We start from the raw sequence: 14033 nt of genomic DNA, 5'->3' as shown, positions 1-14033 counted from the left end.
TCTGTCTTAATGGGGATAAGACTAGACCTTTTGCAAGGCTATTCTTCTGATGATACCAAAAGAAAAAGGAAGGAAAATCTGAGAAACCGTATTATCTAATGTTTTACTTAGTTATATCAATCCCGGATTCCAGCTATTGCTTACTATATTTAAGTACAGCTACAGCACGCGCGTGCGCACGCTCACACACACACACACACACACACACACTCACACTCACACTCACACTCACACACACACACACACACACACACACACAGCAGTCATCCACAGAAACAATGGTGTGCAATCTACCTTACATCTAGACTAGGGGTTGCTATGACAACAGAGTATAAGATATATACTTTTTTCTAATTCTAAAATGGCTTCTCTTCTCTGTTTAGTCCAAAGCACTCTAAAAATAAGACATAATATAATAAGTAGCTTTATTACTCAAGAGATTTCCAAAGAAGAAAATTTTATCCCAATCCATCTCTTTTTTATAATTTCATTAAATCTTTTTAAAAATGTATTTAAAAATTATAATTGACATACAGTATTATATTAGTTTCAGGTGTACAACATAGTAACTCAACATTTACTTACCCTCAAAGTGATCACAACAGTAAGCCTAGTAACCATCTGACAGTATACATAGTTATGACTTTATTCCTTATACCATCGATTACATCCTCATAGTTTTTATAACAGGAAGCCAACCCTCTCTTTTATACTTCCATTTTCCCCTCTCTTCCAATTAAAAAAAATGTCATTCATAGAACAGTGATCAACACTGAGACAAAAAAGTAATGCTTAATACTTAAGCCAGAACAGTAACCAAAAGCCAAAAAGCAAAACTGCATCTGTTGATGTCATGGGCAACTGGCAGTGACCTTTTAGTTCTTTTCATGGAAAGCAGTTATTGAAATAAAACGGTGGTGCCGGGTGGGTAGCTCAGTAGTTGAGTGTCGACCTATGAACCAGGAGGTCACAGTTCAATTCCCAATGTGGGCGCATGCCCAGATGCAGGTTCAATCAGGAGGCAGCCGATCAATGATCCCTCTCCCTCTCATTTCCTCTCTGAAATCAGTAAAAATATATTTAAAAAAAATAAAATGGGGTGTTAAAGTTGCCTTGACTACTCCCCCTCCCAACAGTGGGTATAGGATCGTATGAAAACACAAATCCATCATAGAAAACTATTTTACAGTGCTAAGTAACTACTTAAGCTGAATGAGAAATTACTACTGGTTTCAATTTTTATCTTTTCATTGTCATTTATTTTTTTAAAAAAACAAACAAACATATAATATCTTCATGGAGGAAATTGTCCTGGTAAATACTTAATACTGATTTTCAGCCCTGAAGTAAATAATAAATGAGAGTGCAATAATAAATAAGAGAGTGCTCTCTCTCTCTCCCTCTCCCTCTCCCTCTCCCTCTCCCTCTCCCTCTCCCTCTCCCTCTCCCTCTCCCTCTCCCTCTCCCTCTCCCTCTCCCTCTCCCTCTCCCTCTCCCTCTCCCTCTCTCCCTCTCCCTCTCTCTCTCTTCAAATCCTCACCCGAGGATATTTTCCATTGATTTTTAGAGAGAGTGGAAGAGAGAGGGAAAAGTAGACAGAAAGGTTAATGTGAGAAACACATTGATTGATTGCCTCCTGCCTGAGCCCTGACCAGGGCCCAGGCAGGGCAGTCTGCATGCCTACGCTCTATCCATTGAACAAAACTGCTAGGGCTCATCTTTGGTCCTCTTAACAAATCTAAGTCATGTTGCTGAGTACTAAATACATACCTAAAGTCCAGACATGTTTGAAATAACGCAGGTAAAGGAAAAAGAAACAGTAGGGGAGTGAGGTGAAAGGAAGAGAATAAATAGATGAAAATGGTGGTAAATGACAGGTGCCTCTGATAGTAGTAGAAAGTCATTTCCAGAGAAAAGTTGAGCTAGCAAAAAGCAAAATTGTTGAGTATAAAAATATTTACTGATTTCCCCCCTCAGAATTTGATTGTGAAGCCTAGTCATAATGCTACCAAGGTAAATACCTACTCTAAACTTGTCAGATTAGGCATACTTACTTTTGCAGAATCTTATAGCAATGAGATTCCATTAATAGTAAGTGATTAGGTACTCACAATGTTGATAAAATTATCTTCTTAGTAAATTTTTTTCTAACAGGGCTGTGGTTTGTTTGATTATGAGCTACTGTAATGTATTTTTCATTTAATTAGTTAGAACCTTATCACCAAGAATGAGCCTGCCCCACATATGTGACTCACCCATCTGCGTAACAACAAAGCTTATTGTACTGTGAGCAGGCTTCAGAAAACCTATTTAAAAATTAAGAAGAATATCATATTCTAGTCCAGAGGGTGGGGGTGGAAGGAAGACTGCTCTTTTGCTTTATCATCTATCACCTTTGATATGTCATAGACTGTTTTGTTTCTTTAAATGTAACATCGCTACTCATGATGTTCAAATAAAGATTTGTCATCCAAATAGGAAAATCACTCATTTATTTGTGCTTATTTTTTAAAGACCAAAATATGCATTGCTGGATGAATGTACCAGTGCTGTCAGCATTGATGTTGAAGGAAAGATATTTCAGGCTGCAAAAGGCGCTGGAATTTCCTTGCTATCCATAACACACAGGCCTTCTCTTTGGTAAGTGTTTCCAGTTTGTGAGAGGTGGTTTTTCCTTATATTTCTTACATATTGGCTTTTCTCAACTTTCCACTATAAAGCATAGGATGCTTCATCTACTTTCTACCTATATTTTTATTAAGTTGACACTAGTTGTTTATGTATCTCAAACCTAGCATTAATGTGCTATTTGGAAATTCCAATAATCCTTAAAAGAAGTTCAAAAATCTGATGACTATGAAATATTCATAATTTATAGGGTATTCTAGTAAAGAATATACAAGAGTGGGAAAAAGTAGGTTTATAGTTGTGAATATGTGAAACACAGTTTATTCTTTTGAGTTAATAAAACTATTATAATAATCATAACCTGCATGTCTTTTTCCACATGAACAACTATAAGCCTACTTTTGTCCAACTCTGTATTTGCATAATTTTACATTATCTTTTTAGTTTGTTTTTCAAAATCAGGAAAATGTCCAAGTTGATAGTGCCCAAATGATTAACTCGAAGGGAACAGGGGGGAAAAGTTTTGTTTTGTTTCAAGGAAAAATGAATAAAAATGTTTTATAAATATCTCATAAATGAGATTTTCCATTTTAAAAAATGATATGCTCTGCAGTGATTGGGTCTAAAGGGGCAATCAGACATTCCTCGAGGGGTCCCGGATTGAAGAGGGTCAAGGCTGGGGTGAGGGACACCTCCCCCCTGGCCCCATGCATGAATTTCATGCACCAGGCCTCCATATATATATTAGAGCAGTGGTTCTCAACCTTTCTAATGCCATGACTCTTTAATACAGTTCCTCATGTTGTGGTGACGCCCAACCATAAAATTATTTCTGTTATTTCATAACTGTAATTTTGCTACTGTTATAAATTGTAATGTAAATATCTGTGTTTTCCGATGGTCTTAGGTGACCCTGCTAGCGGTTCTCAACTTGTGGGTCACGAGTTAAAACCACCCTGCTGTTAAAACCACCCAGCCAACATGGGATGGAATTAGGAGGCTTATTAAATTACCTTGTAATTCAGTTCTTTATTCAAGTAGCCTAAAGAGGCATTGGAAAATAGCCATTTTTCTCAATTAAAGTAACAAATAGGTTGTTGTTTTGTTTTTGTTTAAATATATTTTTAATGATTTCAGAGAGGATGGGATAGGGAGAGAGAGAAACATTGATGATAGAAGAGAATCATTAATTGGCTGCCTCCTCTCACACCCCTCACTGGGGATCCAGCCTTCTAACTAGGCATATACCTTGACCAGGAATTAAACCATGAACTCCTGCTTCATAGGTCAGCACTCATCCACGGAACCACCCCAGCTGGTGGTGGTAGTTGTTTTTAAGACTTTATTTCATAGAGCAGTTTTAGGTTCACAACAAAATTCAAAGGAAGGTACAAAAATATTTCATATACTCTCTGCCCCTATACATGTATAACCTCTCCATTATCAACCTCCCCCATCAGAGTGGTACACATGTTATAATTGATGAACTGATATTGATACATCATTATCACCAAAGTCTATAGTTTACTTTATAGTTCACTCTTAGTGTTGTACATGCTATGGGTTTGGACAAATTTATAATTATGCTAGAGGCCTGGTGCATGGATTCATGCATAGGAGGGGTTCCTAGGCCTGGCTTGTACCCTCTTACAATCTGGGACCCCTCAGGGGATGTTGGACTGCCAGTTTCGGCCCAACCCCTGCAGACCATGCTGAGGAACCACACCAGTGCACCACAAACCAGGTCAAGGGACCCCACTGGTGCACAAATCTGTGCACTGGGCCTCTATAATAGTATGCATATAAGATTTGGTTAATCTCTTCCCACCCTCACCACTTTCCCCTTCCATCTGAGATTCATTAGTCTGTTCCATGTTTCCATGCCTTTTTTTTGAGCATCTGCTACCCTGGTGGTCATCAGTCAAATGGTCGAACAGTCACTTAGGCTTTTTTCTCTATACTAGAGGCCCAATGCATGAAATGTGTGCAAGGGGCTTGGCCCTCACAGCTGCGGTGGCTTGTCTCAGCCCTCACTGCCCCAGCTTCATCCAGAAGGACATCTTGAAGATTGTTTGGCTGTCTGATCTAATTAGCATATTATGATTTTATTATTATAAATATAAAAGCCTAATATTCAAAGTGTTCCCTTGGGAGTTTGACCAACTAGGAGTTCAATTGTTCACTATATGTGCACTGACCACCAGGGGACAGTGCAGAATGAAAGGAGGCCCTGGCTAGCAGTCAGCAGCCGGGGAAGGGAGGCCCTGACCAGAAGCTGGCAGCCACTAGGGACCCTACCAGTGCACAAGTTTCGTGCACTGGGCCTCTAGTGTATATAGATGTCTTCACCATTATAGTATTATACAAAATATTTTCTTTGCTCTAAAAATCCTCTGTGTTCTGCCTGTTACTCTCTCCATTCCCTACCTCTTAGAAACCACTGAGCCTTACTGTATCCATAGTTTTGCCTTTTCCAGAATGTCACATAATTAGAATTGCACAGTTTGTAGCCTTGTTCATTGCTTTCTTTCAGTAATATTCATTTACATTTCTTCCATATCCTTTCATCGCTTAATAGCTCTTTTTAGCACTTAATAGTACTCCATTGTTTGGATTTATACACTTTACCTGTTCACCTACTGAAGGATATCTTGGTTGTCTCCAAATTTTGGCAATTATGAATAAAGTTGCTATAAACATTTATATGCAGGTTTTTGTGTGGTCAGTGTCGAAGAGTACAGTTGCTGGATTGTATGGTAAAAATATGTATGGTTAGTTTTGTAAGAAACTGCGAAACTATCCGCCAGAGTGGCTGTACCATTTTGCATTCCCATGGTCAGTGAAATAGATTTCCTGTTGCTCCACAGCTTCATTAGCTTTTGGTTGTCAGTGTTCTAGATTTTGGCCACTCTAATAGGTGTGTAGTGGACAAATAACAAAATCCATAATTTTATACCTTTTAACAAGAAAAACATGTTTGTTTTTTTAAATTTTTTTTATTGATTTCAGAGAGTAAGGGAGAGGGGGAGAGAAATAGAAACATCAATGATGAAAGGGAATCATTGGTCAGCTGCCCCCTACTGGGGATCAAGCCAGCAACCCATGCATGTGCCCTGAACGGGACTTGTACCATGACATCCTGGTTCATAGATTCATGCTCAACCCCTGAGCCACGCCCACCAGGCAAAAATCACATTTTAATTGCAGTTACCCCACTATATAATATTTATGAAACTAAAATTATTTTAGCTCTGCTCTATGAATTAGTTTAGTCAGTTTATGATTGAATATCATTTATGATTATTCTTTCTCCCTAGATGAAATTCTTATTTCCCTTGAAAAGATTTCAGAAGAGGGAAAAGATAAATTATATTTTCCCCCATAACAACAAATGGGTAGTTTTTATTTATAAAGATTAATCAATACTAGTTTCAGAAGTCAAAAATTAGAGAGGCTTATTAAATTATTTGGTTCCTGGATAGAATTACAGCTTTTTAATTACCACTTTCCTGTGCTTTATCCTATTTGTGCAGGAAGTCTGCCTATTATTACCCATGAGCCTCAGTTAATACAGTAGCTTCTTTTAAATTCCTCTCAGATAAACCCTGAAATATTATTTTAGCCCATAATCTAGAACTCACCTTTGAAACTATATAGTTCCTTCCTTCCATGTAGAAATCAAATAATGTTGTAGGACTGGAATAATGAGCCAAATCTTTTTTATACATTGGAGATACAGGTTGCCCAAGATCTGAACTACCACATCCTAAAATTGCTCGTTTGTAGATCCAAGGTTAGGAAGGCCCAAAAAAAGTTGAGAATGGATTTTTTTTAAATGATATTTTTACCATTATTTCTTTCTTGTATGATAATCCTTCCTTTGCTTTTCCATTACTTTTATTTTAGCTCTCATCTTTTAATAGCAGCATTTTCACTTTTTTCCCTTTGATATAGAACTATATTGTTGACAATTTAATTTTTGTGAGGTCCCCACCTATTGGGAGGTCAAAGTTTTGAAAACTGAAAAACCTAAATATAGCACTTGAAAAACTTCAAAAGCATATGAAAAAGATCATTAATCCCCGCCACATGTTATCAAACATTTGAACTTCAACCTTCAGCTTTAGAGTGATTTTAGTCTTTTAGACACAGTTTAACCTAGCTTAGTTTTTCCATCTTACATCATGTTAAAACCACCCAGCCAATGTGGAATGGAATCCAAATGCCTATCAATCAATGAATAGATTTTTAAAATGTTAATAACATACAATGGAATATTATTCCACCATAAAAACAAATAAAGTACTAAATGCTACAATTAGATGAACTTTGAAATCATTTTATTAAGTAAAAGAAGCCAGTCACACACAAACAGGCACATATTACATGATTTTATGTATATGAAATGACCATTATAGGCATATCCATAAAAAGGAAAGGAGATTGGTGATTGGCAGGGGCCAAGCAGAAGGGGAAATGGGGAAGGCCTACTAATGGATATGGGGTTTATTTGGGGGTAGGGGGGTGAAGAAAAGATTCTGGTATTGGATAGTGGTGCTGGTTGCATGAGCTTGTGCATATACTAAAATCACTAATTTTACACTATAAAGGAGTGAATTTATAGTATGTGAATCATGACAATTAAGAAAACATAAAAGCTACATAAAGCTACTAAATCATAGTAAATAATGATAGATGAGAACCTAGAGGGGAATAAGACATGAGAAAAACTACAAGGAAAAGACAGAAAAACTGAGGACATGTAAGAACATGGGCCACCTCAGCACAGTGATAAAATTCAGTGGCTCAGCCATGTGAGGCCAGTTCTGCAGGCAGTTCTCCTCCAGGCAGCCCACAGATCCCAGAGACTGGCCTAGCCTACTCGTGAGAGAGGATTGGAGCGTCTGCTGGCTCATTAATAAAATCATCTCTATACCTCTCAAAGTTTCTAAGTATAAACCTGAGTCATGAGAAAGGAGATTAAATTATATGGAGGCATAGATATAGCTTTAAAAGATTTATTTCAAAAAGTTCATTTTTTTAATGTTTAAAAATTTTAATTATTGAGAAATACTTGTGTAGAATAATGAATAATTCATCCTCAAAGGATTGTATATTAATGAATTGGAATCGTATTTTCTTTTATCTTTCTTAGTTTTTTTCTGTATAAACTTTAAAATGTTTACTTTCCCCCCTCAGCATCCTTTCCTTATTCCTATTGTAAATATGTTTTGATATTTACTCAGGAGCCATAGTAGGTTATGAAGATAAATTAAATAGATGCAATAGCATGTTGCAATTCATACATATTCAGAATATCGATTTAACATAAACAGTAGAATTTCCTAGAGATTAATGAGTTTGGGAGTAAAAAAAAAAAAAAATCACAAAATTTAACCTCTTGAGGGATTCTTGAAAATCAAATGTAAAATAGGCATTTTACGTCAAATTTACTTTTGGAAATCAATTAGCGTGATAAATCTATAGCTAAAATAGCTTTTCACAATTACTGCTAATAACATTATTTCACTTTGATTGTACAGGAAATACCACACTCATCTGTTACAGTTTGATGGCGAAGGAGGCTGGCGCTTTGAACAGTTGAATTCTGCAATCCGTCTAACACTGAGTGAAGAAAAACAAAGACTGGAATCTCAGCTAGCTGGGATTCCCAAAATGCAGCAGAGACTCAATGAATTATGTAAAATTTTGGGTGAAGACTCAGTACTGAAAACAATCAAAAATGAAGAAGATAAATCATAATTTCTTTTGACAGTGTTTCAAGAGCTCATTTTAAGGTAAAGACTCAGAGACACTCTGTTATAAGTGCATGCATTGTGTTAAGCTAAGCACAGAGAAAAAAGCAGCAAGAAACATTTTGTAAAATTTTGGCATCAAGGAAATATATGACCTGACCTTTCAGTTATGTAAGATTAGTCATCATGGCTTGTACTAATTCCTGGCGAAAGCCTATTTCACCTGTAAAATGGTTTTCTAGGTGAATTAATGGCGAATGCCCAATTTACTATGTTGTATGTGATGTGCCTGAAGTCCTTAACAAGCATGGGAGGTATATTCAGAACAGAACAACGTAAGAGCAGCATTTGGGTTGAAATCAGATGCATAAAATTAGAAGTTTGAGTAACATTTCAGTCTATTTTTGGTTATTAGGTTTAATAGCTACAATTCAGTTTCATCATTGCTAGTGGTCAGTTAAATCTGTATACAAAATAGCTGACAGTTTGATCAATAATTTTAATATGAAAAATTATTTTAATGTCAGTGGCTAAAAGGAATAAGACTGGCTATGTATGTAGGCCATATTTTTAATTTTAGTTTATGAGTGTCTTAGTGTGAGCACATACCAAATTAGTTTTTATGAAACTCTTACATATTTGTTAATCCAGTCTTTCATTTTAAAAAGGGAATTGCCAATACAGAAAAGGAGTATCTAAGTGATGTTTGGCTCAGCCTGTTACTTTACTTGGCAGCATTTTCTATTACAACTTCTGTTCAGAATTCCTTAGTTTGTTCTGTACACAAAGAAGGAGTCTGCCACATTTTAAAAGCAGCACTATTATAATAAAATATAGGAACCTCTAAATCACAGTAGTAATAGCATCCAATGGGATAGTATTTTATAGCTTACAATTTTCACATTATTTTATCTTCATCCTTGTGGCAATCTTTTGAGACAGATACTGACTTTCTTAATTTGCTCTGAAAAAATTGACAGACTTGTCCTAATTATGCAGTTTGTTTAGGAACAGATCCAAGGAGCAAATGAAGTTCTCCTCAATCCCTGGTTCAGTGCTATTTCCACTAATTATCCTTAAAATCTAACTGGGCTGTAATATCAATAAAAGTTAGATGAGATGTGGGGGGAAAATAAATTTGGTAAAGTTAACATTGTTATTTGATTATTGTTTACAAGGTATGGAAATTAAGTCATTGGTCTGTGGTTTAAAATGAGCCAAAAAAGTTAGCAAATCTTTCAGCAACTATGTACTCATCATATAAGTTACCTCCACAGATAGCATTCAGAAGGGGAATTAATTGTGTTGTAGGTTACTTAATATTTATTGAACATAATGAGAAAGAATCTGTATAGAATAGTCATAAGGAAATAAATCTTATTTATTCATGTGCCCTGGAGTTAGAAGTACAAAAGCCAGGACTGGCATTTTCATCTTATACTCTCTATACCACCATCATGCTAGGCCGTGGGGGGGGGGGGGGAAAGGAGTGATCAGTTAGTAGTGGTTTAGAATTTTATTTGCATATTTAGACACGGGGCTAATAGTTGCTAAGTCAGTGATTCTGAGACTTTTCAGGTATAAGAGTACCTGAAAGTCATTCTTGATTATTGAAGGAAAACATCATGACATTTTCAATTTCTGCCATGCTAACTAGGACACTTGAAATCATCAATAATTGTTACTACCTTATATGAAGGAATGCAATATAAAATCATAATCAGTACCTCTAATTTTTTCTTTTAGTATAGTTAGCTACTCAACTTATTCACTTGTCAGTTACTAATACTTTTTTTAGAAAAATGAGACAAGTATCAAAGGTTTAGAAATAAGCATAGAACCAAAACTTAAACTTAATAGAAATTACCCACTAATGATAATTTCTATGTTAGCAGTTATCTAGTTTATACTGCTTTGGGGGGAAATCTGAGGCAAGTGCCCTAAGCTAACTTTTAAGGGAAAACGAAAAGTCCTCATTTGAAACATATGTATAATTTTCATAATTTGAAAAATAAAGGGTTTAGGACCCAATATATTATGTTTTAAAACTTTGAGCAAAATGCCAAAACAAATATTAGATTTGTAATTAGCACTTATGTAATATATCCTACCAATGAGCTGAAGTAAATACACATTTATAATGTACAGAATTCAAGGATGTTTAAAATTTTATACTAAAAATTACACATACTATAAGTTAAATGTTAAAGTTGACCAGAAACATGTTTTCCAGGAACTTTTTTGTGCCTCTTTATTTTCTGAATTTTTTTCTAGGATCAATGTCCTCTAACTTGGAGAGGAAAAATATCTGTGATTTGAATTTCTATTTATGTACTATATAACATATACCATATTTTACTATTCTTATATTTTATAAAAAACATGAACAAGATTAAGAAACAAAATAACCATCTTTGAATATAAAAAGATGAGGAACAGAAAAAGATGAGGAACAGATGAGGAACAGAAAAAGAAAATATACTTCAATTCTCAAACTATTTTGAAACCATGTTATCTATTTTCCCAAACTATTGACTTTTTTGTTTGTTTGTTTATTTTTGTTTGTTTGTTTGTCAGAGAAAGCTGCAAGTTTATGAAGCTTGATTCTTAATGTGCATTTTTGGTTAACTTTAAAACTTGGAAAATAACTTGCACTTGGTGAAAATGTTGCATTCTATTTCTACAGCATGTAGTGTTATGCCAAGCATGAGTTTAAAATAGTATGTGTTCTTGTGAACAAGATATTGTATAAAAATCCCTTTCCGATAATCTCAAGGAGAATGATATATCTTGAAATTCAATCCAAGTTTACATTTGTTTACAATGGGAATGGTTTTCCCTTGATAAAATTTGTTTTTTGTGTCAAATTTTGCTCTGCCAGTGAAGGTAAAAATGAACATTACTTTTTTATCTGTGACTTTGGTTCCAAGTATGATTCCATATTTGGCAATAAGGAGTCTGTTAAAATCTGGAATAGTTTTGATTCCATAAGCCTAGAAAAATTGGTTACACATTGGAACCCAAATCCAGAGAATGTTACATACTTCTGCTGTGTGCAGAAATGGTAATGATTATGAAACCATTGATTGAAAGATATATCTTTGATACTTTGTGAGCAAGATGTATGCGCATGTGGAAGTGTAAAGCCCTTTCACCTAACCCAGGGAAGTACATTTCTGCTGATACACATTTAGGAATCTCAAGTATTTTCTAGAGTTGGACTTGAACTGTTTGCCACTTAAGAATTTTCAGGTGAATGTATAAAATATTTTTATTAAAAACGAATCTCTTCTTCATTGTTGGTGTCTCCTGATGAGTAAGTACAAAACTGCTTTACAGTTTTTAATCTGAAATTTCCAAAACCATTATCTATCGTTATAAGCAGGGGTTGTGTTCATTAAAGCACATAAGAAAAAAATGTCCTTAGTGGTAAAAATCACTATATAGCTAAACTAGAATGTGTCTGTGTGTGAATACATTATAACAGAGTCTTCATCCAATGTGCAGTTACTTAAGCTCAGCATTCCTTGTGAATTTCTTAAGCATCATGAAAAAATTTTTTTTTATTAATCAAAGGAATTCCAGGGATTGGAAATGCCCTATTTCTGAATTTTAAGTGACTCTGTCAGGTATCTGTCTGCATACACCTCAGTTGCAAGTTGAATGTTGTACAACCTTGTATAGTACTCTCCGCAATAGTCACCAAGGAGTTGCTTAAATATTTATTTTCTTTATTAATTCAATATACCCTTATTTATTAAGTGTCAACCTATGCCAGTCACTGTGCTAGCTTCTAGGGATAAATAAAATATTCCCCCTTGTCCCAAGAAGCTTACAGCGAAAATTAGGAAAATGAGTATCCTCAGAGAAAAAAAGCCAATAGCTACTAATCTATTATTTACTACGTAGGCACAAAGCATTGTTTATACAATGAGAGGAAAGTCAAGACAGAAAGGCTAAGTAATTCATCCAACCTCGTACAGCTACAAAGCTATAGAGCTGAAATATGAACCTAGTAATATTTGGTTACAAAGCTTATGGAGCTCCCTATCACCTTCCTTTTAATTAGTTTAGGTCAGTTTCATTGTTTGTTTTTAACTCTAAAATTGTAAGTATATTTTAACTGGTTCAAATTTTCTGGTTAACCAAACATGCATTTTTTTTCATCTAAAAGAAACTTATCTGACATTACAAAATTGTATTTTTCATTGCTTTTATTTTAAATGATGGAAGCTGTCCTATAGGAGGAAAGCAAAAAACAAATTTTAACATGTTTTGAGGAAAAAATATCCAGACTGGTTAACATTCATTCAGTAAATATTTACTGACGTTTTCAAGATGACTAGTTATTGTGCTAGGGACTCAGAAGTGAACAAGGCAGACCTGGTCTCAGCACTCATGAAGCATTTCAGTACATCAATACCAAACAATTATATTCCTATTAGATTTTGTGGCCCTATCTAAATGACATATTTGTTTTGTAGTATCTTCTCAATCTGGTATTTCCTGCCTTAGACCACTCTGATGCAACATTCAAGCAATAAGCAGGATTCCCTTGACTACACACCTAAAGGCCTAATTCTCATGCCTCTCAACTTGGTCTAAATTATAGGTCCAATAAAATCAGTCTTCAGGACTATATCATCCTTCACCAGTAGGTGTTCCCATACATTAGCATATTATCTTAAAACCTCAGAAACATTCATTTAGCATCTCAAATTCAGATTGCATAAAGTGAGCCAGTTTTGTGCAATAAAAAGTATTTCTCTTGTGTTCACACAAAATGCAGATATCTATAGTAGGAAAACTCTCAAGAGCAAGAAAAATGTTTAAATCAATATAAAAGTGAATACACAAGGCTTCCAAAATTAAATACATTGATAATTATGTGCTCTCTCTCAGTACTTGTGACCCAGTGTAGAAGATAAGGTGATAATTACCTTGTGTGTTTTTATGAAATTTAATACCTATAAAATAGAATATGCACTAATGAAGCCTTGAAATAAACACTAAATAACATTCACGTGGTTAGGTCATTTAATTATAATTAGTTGAATCCATATAAATAGGAAGCAAGCTTATATGTCAAATATTTAATTTTCATCTGTTGAATATATTAAATTTAATAATATGGATTGGGCCTAGACATTACATAAATGTATAAAACTAGAAAAGCTTACACTAGAATAATGTCTCAGGACTGACGTAAAGATGAGGGAGAAAGGTCTAATGAACAGATGGCATTTTATTGGGAATTAATACTGGGTATCCCCAAAAAATATATACACACTTTAAAAGCTGATAGCTCAATTTTGAAAATGAAATGTATTTTAATAAGCACTGCCTTTATAATTATTCAAAGTGTGCATATACATTTTGGGGGGGACACCCTATATAATGGGATCTTTTGCAACATGCAGATAATGATCATTCAAGAGTGATAAAGACTGATGAAGCAAGTGTCGAAGTCCCCTTGTTTAGGTGATATTGTTACTCAATATTTGACAAGTTTCAAAGATATGTATAGGTGGGGTTTAGAGAAATGAGGTTAATGTATTGTAGATCGAAGCAGATATGTATTTTCCTGCAACCTAACACACACTCATACATGCACATACAGCTTCTTAGAAGTTTAATACAAAAGTATCA

General features: G+C 34.9%; 1 protein-coding gene across 1 annotated transcript in view; it reads left to right on the top strand.

Moving 5' to 3' along the window:
• The window catches only part of ABCD2 (ATP binding cassette subfamily D member 2), a 49372-nt gene extending 39515 nt beyond the window's left edge, over positions 1-9857 (top strand). Inside the window, exons 9-10 of the mRNA XM_036458041.2 lie at positions 2515-2640; positions 8172-9857. Of these exons, the coding sequence (XP_036313934.1) occupies positions 2515-2640; positions 8172-8391 (346 nt within the window). The 3' untranslated portion in view covers positions 8392-9857. The remainder of the gene's footprint in view (positions 1-2514; positions 2641-8171) is intronic.
• Positions 9858-14033: the final 4176 nt, after the last annotated feature.

This window comes from Pipistrellus kuhlii, unplaced genomic scaffold (assembly GCF_014108245.1).
Source record: "Pipistrellus kuhlii isolate mPipKuh1 unplaced genomic scaffold, mPipKuh1.p scaffold_m20_p_3, whole genome shotgun sequence".
NCBI classification, from domain to species: domain Eukaryota; kingdom Metazoa; phylum Chordata; class Mammalia; order Chiroptera; family Vespertilionidae; genus Pipistrellus; species Pipistrellus kuhlii.
The sequence above is the reverse complement of the archived record's forward strand: the minus strand, read 5'-3'. Positions and strand labels throughout refer to the sequence as shown.